At 46.5% G+C, this 13,614-nt stretch overlaps 1 protein-coding gene across 1 annotated transcript in view; it reads right to left on the reverse strand.

Moving 5' to 3' along the window:
* Positions 1 to 1,749: 1,749 nt before the first annotated feature.
* The window catches only part of LOC111155916 (KIAA1211 like), a 119,023-nt gene continuing 107,158 nt past the window's right edge, over positions 1,750 to 13,614 (reverse strand). The window contains exons 10-12 of the mRNA XM_022516388.1: positions 4,605 to 4,772; positions 3,433 to 3,577; positions 1,750 to 2,577 (exon numbers count right to left, since the gene is read on the reverse strand). Of these exons, the coding sequence (XP_022372096.1) occupies positions 2,438 to 2,577; positions 3,433 to 3,577; positions 4,605 to 4,772 (453 nt within the window). The 3' untranslated portion in view covers positions 1,750 to 2,437. The remainder of the gene's footprint in view (positions 2,578 to 3,432; positions 3,578 to 4,604; positions 4,773 to 13,614) is intronic.

Below are 13,614 nucleotides of genomic sequence, written 5' to 3' on the forward strand. Positions count from 1 at the left end.
GGGAGAAGGGCACACTAATCCCATTCTTGAACGATCCACCCTGAACTTAATCACCTTCCAAAAGGTGATACCATCACACTGAGTGTTAGGATTTAACATGAATTTTGGAGAGACACAAACATTCAGTCTACAGCCACATAAGAGCCCTTAAGGTCAAATTCAGGACTCCCTTGTCTGTATTATGTTTTCGAGGACATAGATTCACCTCCATGCTAATGGTTTTTATTTAAAAATGGGGTTGTCGCTGAAAGGTAGTGTTGAAAGGCTGGAGTCAATTACTGGGTACTCACTTGTTGTGCGGTCTTGTGAGATCTTAACCTTAATGTGCCTCAGTTTCCTCATCTGCAAAGTGTAGATAAGTACTTACTCCCAAAGGATTGTGGAGCGAATTAAAAGTTATACTTATGATGCACTCGGAGCAGGGCCTGGCATACAGGAGGTGCTCAGTAATTGTTTGCTCTTTCTTGTCAGGAAAACCAAGCGTGGCAATTCCCTGCAGACTTGGACCATCTCCGCTGCCACTCTAGACTTCGTTCAGCATCTCGAAATTTTGGCCACTGTCTCAGCTTCTCCTGTGATGGCAGAAGATCACAACCTTCACGCACGGGGCTGGCAGATACAGGGCTAACCTCCTGCCACCCCCTGCCCCTGTCATGAATTCTCCCAGTGTCTTAAAAATCTATACCCTTCTAAGTTACCAGGTGCCAAAGAGTATGAAACCAAGCCCTGAAACACACAGAGAATACCAATCTTTATTTGAATAAACTGAACCAAGAACTTTTGGTCTTATGGTCAAATCTACTGCCTCAAAATTGTTCATCTGAAACATTCTGTTAATAAGGGAAATGGTGGTTTGGGATAGTAATGGCCAACAAATTTTTTTCCTAGTTAAACTTATTTATGTCTAAGCTGTTGGAGCAATTCTAGATGGACAGAGTTTTTGTTTAGAGCACATTTACCATGGCATTCAATAGTGATGTTCTCTATGAGACTGAAATTAATAAATCAATCTGGTTAAGAAAATAGAGCTATCCAGGGACTTTTTCAATAAAGGAAGTCTTAATCAAGTTCTAGTTGATCAAGATCAAGTGTAGTTCTAACAGCCAGAAAAATAATTATTCAGGAGGATAGAAAGTACAATAAAAGTAGAACTCAGGGTATATAAAATCAAATTATAGTATCTATAAAGTCTTACTGATTTTGATGGCTACGTGCTCCCAGCTGTACATATTCTTATGAAGATTAGCTTGTTCAAAGGAACAAATTGGAAATATTTTTAAAAATAGAGGTATTACATAACTGAGACACAATTCTGAGATCCTAAATATACACTCTTCCTCTGCTGGCTTCTCCACATTCTACATTCATGGGTCATCCTGGCTAATACACTGATAACCTAGTTTTCAACAGAAATGTGCAGGTTAGATTAATTTGATACTCAAGAATTACAACTTTTTAGAAATTTTATATTTTTAAATGTTGTACCAAGTAGATGAAAACGGGAAAAAAATATCCCACATTATCTTCCAAAAATAACACTGAAGTTTTATAGAAAAAAAGAATCTCAAAAAACCCCAGATCTACCCAACTGATATTCTACAGTACACACACACTGAATTACACACACACACACACGCACACACACATGCACACACATACACATTGAAATTCTATACGCTGCATTTCACTTGTTGCTGGAGGACATTCTCCAAGTGTCAGCAGAAAGAACATTTACACGTATGACAGAAGCATGTTTGAAACCTTTTATTGAACAGGCAATACATTGTGCAATGGTTAAGGACACAGATGCCTTGTGGAAAAGTTTAAAAATTATTTTTGGAAACAGTCTGTGAATCGATGAACCCGGCTATGTTCCTTCCACTCCTTCGTAGAGTGACTATCTTCAGGAAGACGGTTTTATAGCTGCTCTTGGAAACGGCATCCCTGTTTTACCAAAAATGTCATGCCTAATAGTGAACATGAAAGGAGAAGACGGGATCCACAGGCAAGACGAGAACCGGAGACACAGGTTGATCTCAGGTGGAAGCACAGACACACATTCCCCTGAAAGACCTTCTCCTCTGACCTTGCAGGCGCTCCTAACTTAGGCATTCATGGTTCACTGCCACTCTCTTCCTGTCCGAGCCCTCTTTATCAAGGCGATTCTCAAAGCCTCACATTCATACCTTTGGGTACAGGACCTTGTTCCTGGCCCTTTTCAATGGTGTTCTTGTTTTAGGGCACCTCTGGCCCAGGATTGTGGCTGTGTGTCTGTCTTTGTTAGCCTGGTTCCTTCCTCTTCCCCAAGCTCGCTCTCCCCTAACATGATGATAAAATCACTCTTCAGTTTCACAGTTTGTTTGCCTTGATTTACCAGCAGTTTTTTACTCAATGACCCGTCAAGGAAGTGGACATTCTTTAGCAGCAGGCTGTCAGCCTATTTTATAATTTGGGGCATGTCACTCCAAGCTTGAGATTTCTTTCTGGCAAGTTCCATCCAGGACGGCTGATCTGCACTGGCATAACTGGCTCTCTTCAGCTGATGCAATTCCTTCTCCGTCATCACTGCAGACTGAGCTGCTGGAAAGAAGACAAAACAAACAGAAACACGAGAAATGAGTTTGGATTTCCACTTAAGCCTCTTGTGTTTCTTTAAAATATATGTCAAGGTCTTAACTGTGGTCTCAAACGTAAAATCCATTAATGTGCAAACATGTAAAGAAGATTTAGGCATAGAATAATTTATATAATAAAAAGTCTTAAGAACAGCAGGCTCAAAAACAGTTCCAGCAACGGAGTGAGGTGAGAGAAACTTCCAGAATAAAACTGTAGGAACTCTGAAGATTGGTTTGCACCACAGTGTGTATATTCTTAACACTGCCAAACTGTATACTGACAAATGGCTAGGATGGTAAATTTTGTCATATGTGTCTTACCACAGGGAAAAATAAATTTAAAGATACAGATACATGTGACAATAGAGATGAATCTTGAAGACACAATGCTTGGTCAAAGAAGCCAGATACAAAAGAATACATATTTTATGACTCCACTTATGAGAAATGTCCCTAAAAGACAAGTCATATGCAGACAGAAAGTAGATTAGCGGTTGCCTAGCCCTGGGGTTGGGGACGGTGAATGACTGTAAATGGGCATGAGATTTCTTTTTAGAGTGAGAGAAGTGTTCTAAAATTGGATTGTGATGATTGTACACGTCAGTAAATATATTCTCATTGTCAATATATACTTGCTGAACCGTACATTTAAAACAGGTGAGTTTTATGGCACCTAAATGACACGTCAGTAAAAGCTGTTTAAAAAATCAATGTGGCAAAGTGATTTGGAAAAAGAAAATAAAACAAACAAACAAAAAGTGCAGGACCAATCCTGGAAAAGCATCTCAGTGTCTGGTACTGCTTGTAGGCTTCTTACCCAAGTTCTGATGGGACAACGAGATTCCTCTTTGCAGCCCCTCCTGGAGGCAGAGCTTTGTCCCCTGCCTCCGGTCCCCAGAGGGCTTGGCAGGAGCCACCAGGAAAGACTTGCTGCGGATGAAGTCGGCTGGCTTCGTGGGCTCCTATTAAGACACAAGACAGATGCACACTGTTTGGTCACCCGAGAGTCCCACAGGGGGCAAACATACCCAAAGGCAACAGGCTACGGCATTTCTAGACAAAGATGAGTCATGCCCCTGGTACTCTCTTGGCAGAGCTGACTTGTGCCCTTGCTGAGAGGGGCCTTTAGAATGGCAGACTCAGAATGGCATATGGGGTCCTGTGTTCAGCCCACACAGACATCATGGCTTCTGCTCTGTCCCCACACCTGGCCTCAGCCCCACATGTTGGATGGCAGGGGTTCTATTTAAAAGTCAGAGTAAACTGTGTCAAAGCGAAATAGTTTTGAGATTTGTGATACCTGGTATGAATGTAGATGCCCCAAACCAAGATGATGGGTTAATTGGCTTTATAAATTCCCTTAGCCTGCAGGAAGGTTTTCAAGTTAGGTACAATGGAGGTTTAGTTCCAGTGAAGGGAAACAGGTCCTACTGCAGGTTCAGGCTCATTTTCTCACATGGCTGAAACACGCTTATGAGTTTATCATGGTGGCTATTCAGGGGAATACAAAAGCTGTGGGTCTCATCCTGCTTCTAAGTGTAGTTGCTTGGGTTTGAGAACACTGTTTCCATCCAAAGTGTGAAGCAGAAACCCAGGTCCCAGCCCTCCAGCTCAAGGTGAGGAACAAGGAGCCCAGCAGGCAGCCAGCAGAGCAGTAAAAGCAGGGCTCGTCCATCACCACACAACGAGCCAAGATGGAGCTGCTGACATGGTCTCCAAGCTTCTAACTGAGAAGTTCTTTTACCCCGTTGCATGTCTCCTGATGCTGAGCTGTGTTGCCTAGGAGGCAGGGAGAAGAGAGCTGTGTCCGCTGCCTCAGGAATCCAGCCACTTCTAACAGCGCAGCACACAGAGGGGGCAGACATCAGCAATCATCACAGGCAAGGGTCCTGGTGATGACCAAACAGAATGCGTGGGGTGCCAGGCCCCAGCTCCAGCTGCCTGGTCCCTCCTGTACCTACAGAGACAGAAAGCATTTGCTCTAAGCACCTGGGCTCTCTCGGGTGCCTTGGCTTGCTTTCCTATTTCAGACTTCAAGGTGCGGGCCCCGGGCTTGTCTTCCTGGTTTGGGGGCTGGTCTGAGGTCCCTCGTCGCTTCTGCCGAGCGATGGTGATCCAGGGTGGTGCAGGCTGGCCCTCAGCTTCAGGAGGAGGACCCTTCTCTGTGGGTAAAGACACAAGGTTATGCAAAACATCCCAGGCCCTGTTGCATCTCACCTTTGGCTTCTCCCACACAGAGAACACTGCACAGAGGGGCTGCAGGCTGGGATAGGTGAGGCAGGAGAAAGAGAACCCGGGAGCCTTTCTGGCGAGACTATTATTTTTCTTTAGGGGACTTGGTTTTCTCATTTAAAGATGCATCAAAGAGATGATGCTCCTCTAGTCTGAGCCACAAAATATTAAACGCAGCTGTTCCTACACGCACATTTTAAAGCCACCTTCCTCCCACGGCATACTTTCTGGAATGAGACAAAAGTAAGTACATAAATAGATAAGATTTCTTTAATATAAGTCTGTCATTTTGGGCTAGTACATACTACGTGATTCCTTATTTGCTTGGAAGTTTTGCAGACACACGGTTATTCTTTTTTCTAAAAACTGTAAACATAACCTTCCTTTTGCAGAGAGTCACACCACAAGAGCCACACTTGTTTTCCTTAATGTTCTGGAGAGGAGAGAAATGGTGCCTTTAAAACTTTCTTCAAGGAAACCTATGGACTAAATAGCGGCTTCTCACAGGTATATCAAAAGTACGCTGAATCTGAAGGTTCACCATGACCCTGCCTCTCGGAATGTTTGCCTGTCACCACACAAAACAAAGACAGAAGTGCACCCCCACCGACAGTGTAAGAGCGGGACATGCAGCAAGATGTTGGGAATTGAGCTACCCTATGACCCAGCAATTGCACTGCTGGGTATTTACCCCAAAGATACAGACATAGTGAAAAGAAGGGGCACGTGCACCCCAATGTTCATGGCAGCAATGCCCACAATAGCCAAACTGTGGAAGGAGCCGAGATGCCCTTCAACAGATGAAAGGATAAAGAAGATGTGGTCCATATACACAGGGACTATTACTCAGCCATCAGAAAGATGAATAGCTAACATTTGCATTGACATAGATGGGACTGGGGGGATTACGCAAAGTGAAGTAAACCAAGCAGAGAAAGACGTTTATCATATGATTTCACTCATACGTGGAACATAAGCAATAGCACGGAGGACCACAGGGGAAGGGAGGGAAATCCAAAGGGAGAGAAATCAGAGAGGGAGATGAACCATGAGAGACTATGGAGCCCCTAGAAACAATCTGGGAGTTTCAGAGGGGAGGGGGTAGCTGGGTGATGGGTATTGAGGAGGGCACGTGTTGTAATGAGCACTGGGAGTTATATGTAACTAATGAATTATTGAACACTACATCAAAAACTAATGATGTACTATCTACAGTGGCTAACTGAACAAAAGGAAGGAAGGAAGAAAGAAAGGAAGGTGAAAGAAAGAAAGAAAGTAAGAAAAGAAAGAAAAAAGGAAAAGGAAAGGAAATAAAAGGCATCCCCATATGCCTGGCCCTAGCCCTTTACACTTCCCCTTCAACATCTTGGTTGGCAAGGGGAAGGCAGGATACATGTCACAGCAACGCATGCAGAAGTCTGGGATGAGTTAGTGTTGTTCTTGGTGGCCTGACATTCGCCACCCCTTGCTCTGCTGTGATAGGATATGACTCTATTTGTTCTTGTTCCTGCCTCCAGTTCAGCCTGCAGTCTCTTTCCTTCTGTCCACACAGGGGCCGCAGGCCAGGATGGGTGAGGCAGGAGGAAAGACCACCCGGGAGCCTTTCTGGCAAGACTTCTACTTCTCTTTTCTTTTTTTTTTTTTTTTAAAGACTTCTACTTTTCTTTAGGGGACTTGGTTTTCTCATTTAACGATGCATCAAAGAGATGATGCTCCTCTAGTCTGAGCCACAAAATATTAAATGCAGCTGCCCCAAAGAGGGGACAGCAGCCACAGCTTGGCAAGCTTCAGTTTCATGTCAGAGTTGGGAAGGGCCTCTGGCTTCACACACTGACCTCTCCCTGGCCTGGACAGCTAGGAATGGCTCCTGCTCTCCTGGCTGCTCCCTGGAGCCTCCACCCCACTGGACTGGTCCCCAGGGAATCCCGCTCCATCTCTTCCATTAGCCCCTTGACCCTTCCTGCCTCTTCAGGCTCTCCCCGGCTCTCCTCTCTTCCTTGATGCTTTGCAAAGTGCCTGGCTCTCCCATGGCTTGAAAGGAACTGTCTCCAATGAGCCTCACTAACCTCTGTTCTTCTCCACCCTCTGCTCCAGTGGCCTCGGCCTGTGTCTCTTCAGCTAATTCCTGATGGGGCCACACCACAAATGCTGCTCTCTCCATCCACCTGACCGCTAAACCATAAATCCCGAGGTCTCCTCATTCTCCATCTGCTCTACCCCTCGCAGCACTGATGGAGCTGCATTACCTTGCTTGGGAGGCCTGCTCTCCATGGGCATGCCCTCTCCAGGTCCTTGTCCAGGACTCTTGCTCCCAAACCTGGGAATTCCTCCTTCCTCCTGACCCTTAACTTTCATCTCTTCTTCCCCCAAATGTTCTCTGTTCCATGCTTGATTTCAACACTCAGATCTTCTCAGACTACTTCTAACTGTACAATCCTTTCTGTTAGCCAGAGCCCAACATTTCTGCTCTCTTGCTCCTCCTGCCTACCCCCTTGCTCCTTCCATCCTTCCTGCGCTCCCTCCTTCCAGGGTTAATGTGTAAGGACTGTGTTAAAAGCTAAGGTGGAAACATAAACCACCAACTGTCTGTTCTGTCAAAATCTCAGTTTATTGGGGGAGACTAAATACAAATAAGCAGCTGTGGTGGAAACTGGAAGATGCTAGAGTTTACTAAGTGCTGGGTGAGGAAGGGCCTGACACTGGTACGTGGCAGGTGAAGTGGTGTCTAGGTTGGGACCTGGAGAAGGAACCTCCAGGCTGAGCAGAGGGGTAAGGAAAGGTCTCCCAGGTGAGGGGGGCAGAAGGCAGAGTTGTGGGCAGGCTGGCCATGAGGGGCTGAATGATCAGGCACGAGGCAACTGAGAAGGGTCTTCTTGGTCTTTCTCCTGTCCATCATGGGGAGCCATGGGGTTTGAGCCAAGGGGACACCCTGGAGGCTGTGTGGAGAAGGAGTCTGACTGGAAAGGGATGGGAGGCTGGGAGGAAAGGAGGGAGGCTTTGGCCACAGTCTAGGAGATGATGAGGGACTGGACACCCTGTTCCAGAATCATCCCTGTTTGCCTATGAAGTGTCTGTCCAGATGCTGCCTCCTCCATGAAGCCTGCTCTGTTCAGCCTAGCTGAACATGCTCTCCTTTTCTGAATCCTTCTGTGACTCTCAAGAGATTTTCCTCACAGCTTGGTGCTAAATATATCTGCTCTTTCACTGCTACCTTACCGATCTATGCTTTTGGTCACTAGAACTTCTTATTTACTCAACAGACACACTCCAGAGACTATGCACCCTGCAGTGTTCTAATATCAGCTCATTTATGAGGTTCTTTTATATTTTGTCTCTTGTCCAGAGAACCCAATGATTGTCAGGCACACAGAAGGCGGTTCCATGTTTTACAGAAAGTCTGCATTTCTCATCCCTTAATCTCTATCCCTCATTCCAGGGAGTCCTCATGATCTTTCTGGACTTTAATTTTTTCCTTAAACAGGTTTCTTTCCACTTCTCCTTTGATTTCTTCCTCAAGCTCAGTGACAGTCGTGCTTTGCTCCCTCCTGGCCCAAGGGAGATGTCTGGTGGTACCGTTCTCCCGGAGACTTTGCCACAACACAGGCCTACCGGAGAGAGGGCTTTCACTATGGGTTCAAAGTCATTACCTCAGCCAACAAAATATTCTGAATAGTTCTGTCAAGACAAAGTGTGCACAGAGAGAAAATTCCCATCCTGAGTTTTAAAGTGGAGGTTGAGCAGCATCTCTGAGTGCTCTGGCTGGCTCCCCAGACCCTTGGATCTGTGTGGCGCCATGGACACACAAATCACTCTCATCGCAAGGGCACAAGACAGCTCTGATGAACTCCTAAACACTATCTGAGCCAAAATGAGTATTTAAAAAATCACTGGCAAAGGTTCTGTAGAACAGGGGCTCTGTGGCACTCCTACGGACCGTGCTGATGGGAGGTCTACGGCAAGGTGGGGGATTCCAAGGGCAGACTGAGGCTGGGGGCCCTCGGGGACCAGGGGCATATCCTGTTTTCCTGTCCAGTGTGCTTACGGAAACAGCAGTCTTGTAAACAATGCAACCAGGTCAGGCTAGGCAAGAGGTGGTTTTTCCTTCCTCACACTGAGAGAATGCTGGCAGATTTCATCCCAAGCAGGGAAGGGGCACGGGCCTCTGCTCTGCCTGTCAGTGGGCAGCCACGTTTCTGGGTGTCCTCTGTGTGTAAGCGTGAGCACATGCCTCCAGCATTCATGGGCAGATGCATGGGAGTGAGTGAGTGCAGCACCTGTGCTGGACCAGTGTGGGATCAAGTGACCTACAACGGCAGCCTCCCCAAACCTGGGCCTGGCATAAGGCCAAGATCTTTCACCAATCACTTCTCTTTTGGAAGTAAATGGCCTTTCCTTGTATTCTGTACTCTGTCCTTGCCCACTTTGCTCCTTGTCAGGAATGCAAGCAGGCCACAGGGACCCTGACAGCCTCTCCCTTTCACAGGACGGTCCAGGGGCAGCCTCCTGGGTGGAGGGCACAGGGAGGAGGGGTGGGCGAGATTCCAGACCCCGGGGTAGGAGGGAGAAAAGCCACAAAGCATCCTGCCATTGTACCAGGGTTCAAAGAGGCCTGCGATTCCACCTGGAGGTTCATGTAACCCACATAAGTACCTGTCCCAGGTCAACCCAGGCAGAGCATCTGGAAGAGACTCTGTTCTGATCTGTGGTGGAAGGCCCAGGTGGTCTGCACACCCTTCCCTGCACTTGGCGCCACAGTAGGGGCAAGGGTTGAGGAAGGGTGCGTGTGCCATACTCCACAAGGAAAGGGAGGAGAAGGGCATCGAAGACACAGGTAGTGTTCAGGATAACACAGGTTTCAGATGCCAAAAAACTTCCTAGGTGATAGCTCTACAGCATGAATACTGTAGGGTCAAGGTTCAACCATAAAATAGCTTCTGAGATTAAGCATGTTCAAAATGTCATTAATCCCAGGATAATATAGATGTGGCAGTAGATTAAATAAAAGGAGATGAAAACACTCCTTTGTTTACTTCTTTCTGCCTCAACACAGACAACCTTAATCTTCTGGGGACTTGGCTAAAGGGCTCTGACGTCTCAATTTCTCCTCCCCAAGTGACAAGAGGTTTTGCACGCTGTCAGTTATGTTTGGATTTACCATGAACAGCCCAGGAACGGTTCTCACACACAGGGAACTATCAGTTCATGTCTGTATCTGTGTGATCTCCTTTACTGAGAGCCCAAAGGAGAGGGACTCCCCCAAACACATCTCCCCTGGAAAGAAAGACCGCAAACTTGACCTGTTGTACAGCATATGTAGGGTAAAATTTCCGGAAGACATAATGCTCTAGATGCAGGAAGCTGTGACAGCCACAGAGCTTGCCCTAAATAACTTAATTTCATAGGAGGGCAACTTTTGGTAGGGGAAACTAATTTTTTGTTGTTGTTATTTTGAAGATATGTTCTGTCAAAGAGGGAGGCTATGAGGAGTTTATACATAAGCTTTTCTCCAGATTCCTTTTTCTTAATATGCTCTCCCACCTCAAAGAGTTTAGTCTGAAAAGTATATTTATTGTTCTAGCATTCATTTCCAAGAGTTCTTGTTCTTGAGGTTGGTTCAGTAGGCTGTGGTAATGAGGACTGCTTCCTCCCTGGGGCCAGGAAACAGCAGCTACTGATGTGGCCCTGGGGTCTCCATGTCTAGGAATAAGGCCTTGGGCTAGCTAGGTGCTTTTGGGCAAATTCCAGAACCTCTCTGTGACTCAATTTCAGTGTAAAACGAGGAAAGGAGCAGCGTGTACCCCTCTTAGCGGGACTGAAGATTGCACGAGATCATCTACCATCCCTGCCTCCTACGTGATGGCGAATATGTGATGGGATGACCCACAGGAAGCACTCATCACAGCGTCTGGCTCCGTGTGAGCTAGAGAGGGTAAGCTGCCCTGCGGCGGGTGCTGTTGTTACTCTGTTGTTGTTATTGCTCCTTGAGGAGAGAGGCAGCCTTTGGTCAAATTCCAGCCAGGACAGGATGGCGGCCAGGAAGCTTTTTGCCAGTGTCCTCTCCTGTGATAAAACAAAACAAAAGAAAACCCAAAGCAAGCACTGGGTTGTCCTTCAGACTTTTGCCTGGCCAGGGGGCTGGGCTGACTCTTGGTTCCCAAGGACACGGTCCGTGACGGTTCAAGCAGACGTTAACCTGATGCTGTGCGTGTCCTTGTCTCCTCAAATGTCTTCCTTGTTTATAAAAGTACACATGCACATCATACAAATTCAGAAAGCAGATAAAAGTATAAAGAAGGAGAAGAAAGTTTCCCATAAGTCAATAACCCGGGAAAGTTGTGCTAAATAACACTTTGGCACGCTCCTTTGAATCCTTTTCCGTTATGCTGTTATCTTAAAAATATGTATCAACGGCTCATTCCCGCTTTTTAAAAAACACTCTTTGCAGAAGGAAAGGCCCGAATTTAGGCTCTAAGATTTCTGTGCTAAAGTGCATGCATCGTTAACATCTGTCACAGCCAGAAGAAGCCAGAACCGGGCCGTGGTGCTCCAGTAACAGCAAACATTCTCCAGCTCAGTCTCCCCTCCAGGTCCTCTGCCACCGCTCTGGTTTACGTGGGGGTGATGAGGTGTATAAACACACACCACGGGGACTGCTGGAGTGGGGGTGGCATCCTGGACTCTGGAGACACGTGGGGCCTCATCTATGCTGAGGATTTATGCCAGGCTTCCTACATGAAAGATGAGGGTTGTTGTTTTTTTTTTTTTTAAAGCATTTATTGATTGACTGTCGGTCTCAGCTTACACAGACAGTGCCTGATCAATACATGCTGGCTAAATCTGCAGTCGCTCCTCACCAGTTCTGCCCGTGAGCCAGGCTGGGCAATCTTATAGTAGAACTTGGGCTTGTAATTCTCATGTCAGCATCTGTCTCAACACAGCGCTGAGCATTCGGGAAGTAAGGGCTTTTCATGGAATGATGTGTGATAGGGCTGTGCTCTAGTTCTACCTCCAAATTAGACGAATTGCCATTCCTTCCTTTTCTCATTCAACCAATACAGTCGGTCCTCACTGCTTGTGGATTCTGTATTTGTGAATTCGCCCACTCGCTAAAATGTATTTGTAATGCCCAGATGGGTTCTAACCCTTCATGGTCATCTGCAGACATGTGCAGAGCGGTGAAAAATTTGAATATCTGGGCGAGCACGGTCCCAGCTGACGTCAAACAAGGGGACTCTGTTTCTTTCCTGTTTCTCCTTTCATACTATAAACAAATATCCTTTTCGTGGTAAACTTAGTGCCACATTTTTTGCATTTTTGTGGGTTTTTTTTTTTGTAATTTTGCTGTCTAAAATACCCCCCACATCTACTGCTAATGTGCTAAGAAGACTGTGAGAGCCTCACGAAGAAAATACGTTCGTCAGATGAAGTTCATCTCATCAGGGCTGAGTTTTCGGTTTTGTTGGCTGTGAGTTGGATGGTAATTAATGAATAATACATATAGTACGGTGTCTTTAAACAGAGACACACATAAAACAAGGTTATGTGCTGATCATTTGATTAAATGTAATCAGAGGCTCACTAACTCTGATTTCTACTCTATTTCTTCTAGGAGCAGTGGTTTGGTGTTCACTAATTCAGTATTCACAGCAACTTTATGGAGCATAACTACTCTAAATAATGAGAATCAGCTGTACCTGATTAATGCCCACGAGGAACCAGGCCATGGCAAGTGCTGAGTCTATAGACAGGAAGGCTGTTTCTAAGCTAACACTTCTCTCCAGGGCCCCGCACACAGGCTCTTCTGAAAGAGTAATCAGGAATAGAAGGATCCTTCAACAGCTAACACGTGGTCCGTGGTCTGTGGTCCATGGTCCAGGAATGAGTTCCAGAGTCTGGGGCAGGGAGTATGAGGGGCCTCTGGGGCACTGGTCTCATTCTGTTTCTTGTCTGGTGTGTTGGGTGTGTGAAAATTCATTGAGCTGCACACATATCTGTGCCTTTCTTTGCACGTGTATCATTCTTAGTAAAAAGCAAACAAAACAACCCACAAAAACTCTCTAAGATCATCAGGACTCACTTGGTGCTTGGATAGCAAGGAGGAAGGGTCCAGCTGCCTGTCCAGATACAGAAACAAGGCAAGGTTGCACCATGGAGCTGTTTCTACACTGCAATTAGGCAAGGCTACTGCCAGAGGGGGCCAGCATTCTCCCAAGGATGTCCCCCTCCCTCGTCAGCAGAACCTTTCCATCCTCTTCATATCCCATCAGCCCTCAAAAGCACCAGGAGGTCCCTGGACCACTTGCCTTTCCTACTGCTGTCCTCCCTCACCCAGCCCACCTCCTTCTTAGCTCCAGCCTCTGAAGGTTTATCCTGAATCCCCCTTCCTCCATTTCCTCTCCAAAATAACACTCCACAGCTCAGCAAGACAGAGAACAGATCTCCCTAAACACTTAGCTCACAGCCTCATGGCAAAATGGAGCTCTCAAGAAGATAGCAACTGCGTCTGGAAACCTCCTTCCCAGCCACCAGGGCCAAACTGTCCTCACGGCTTTTCCCTCCTCCAAGTCAGGAGGCACTGCGGGAACCTCCTCCCCACCCCAGCTCCTGAGACCCATCTTCAGACCTACAGATTTTCTTTCTGACAATCTTCACAATCTCTTTCCCACACGACAGGGAAAAAAAAAATGCCACTGCTGTTTTAAATGGTCCTGGTAGCTTCTTTATATCATAAGCTGTGAGAGCATGAGGGCCAGGACTGCCCCCCTTT

This window comes from Enhydra lutris, unplaced genomic scaffold (assembly GCF_002288905.1).
Source record: "Enhydra lutris kenyoni isolate GAN:26980312 unplaced genomic scaffold, ASM228890v2 scaffoldscaffold44, whole genome shotgun sequence".
Taxonomy (NCBI): domain Eukaryota; kingdom Metazoa; phylum Chordata; class Mammalia; order Carnivora; family Mustelidae; genus Enhydra; species Enhydra lutris.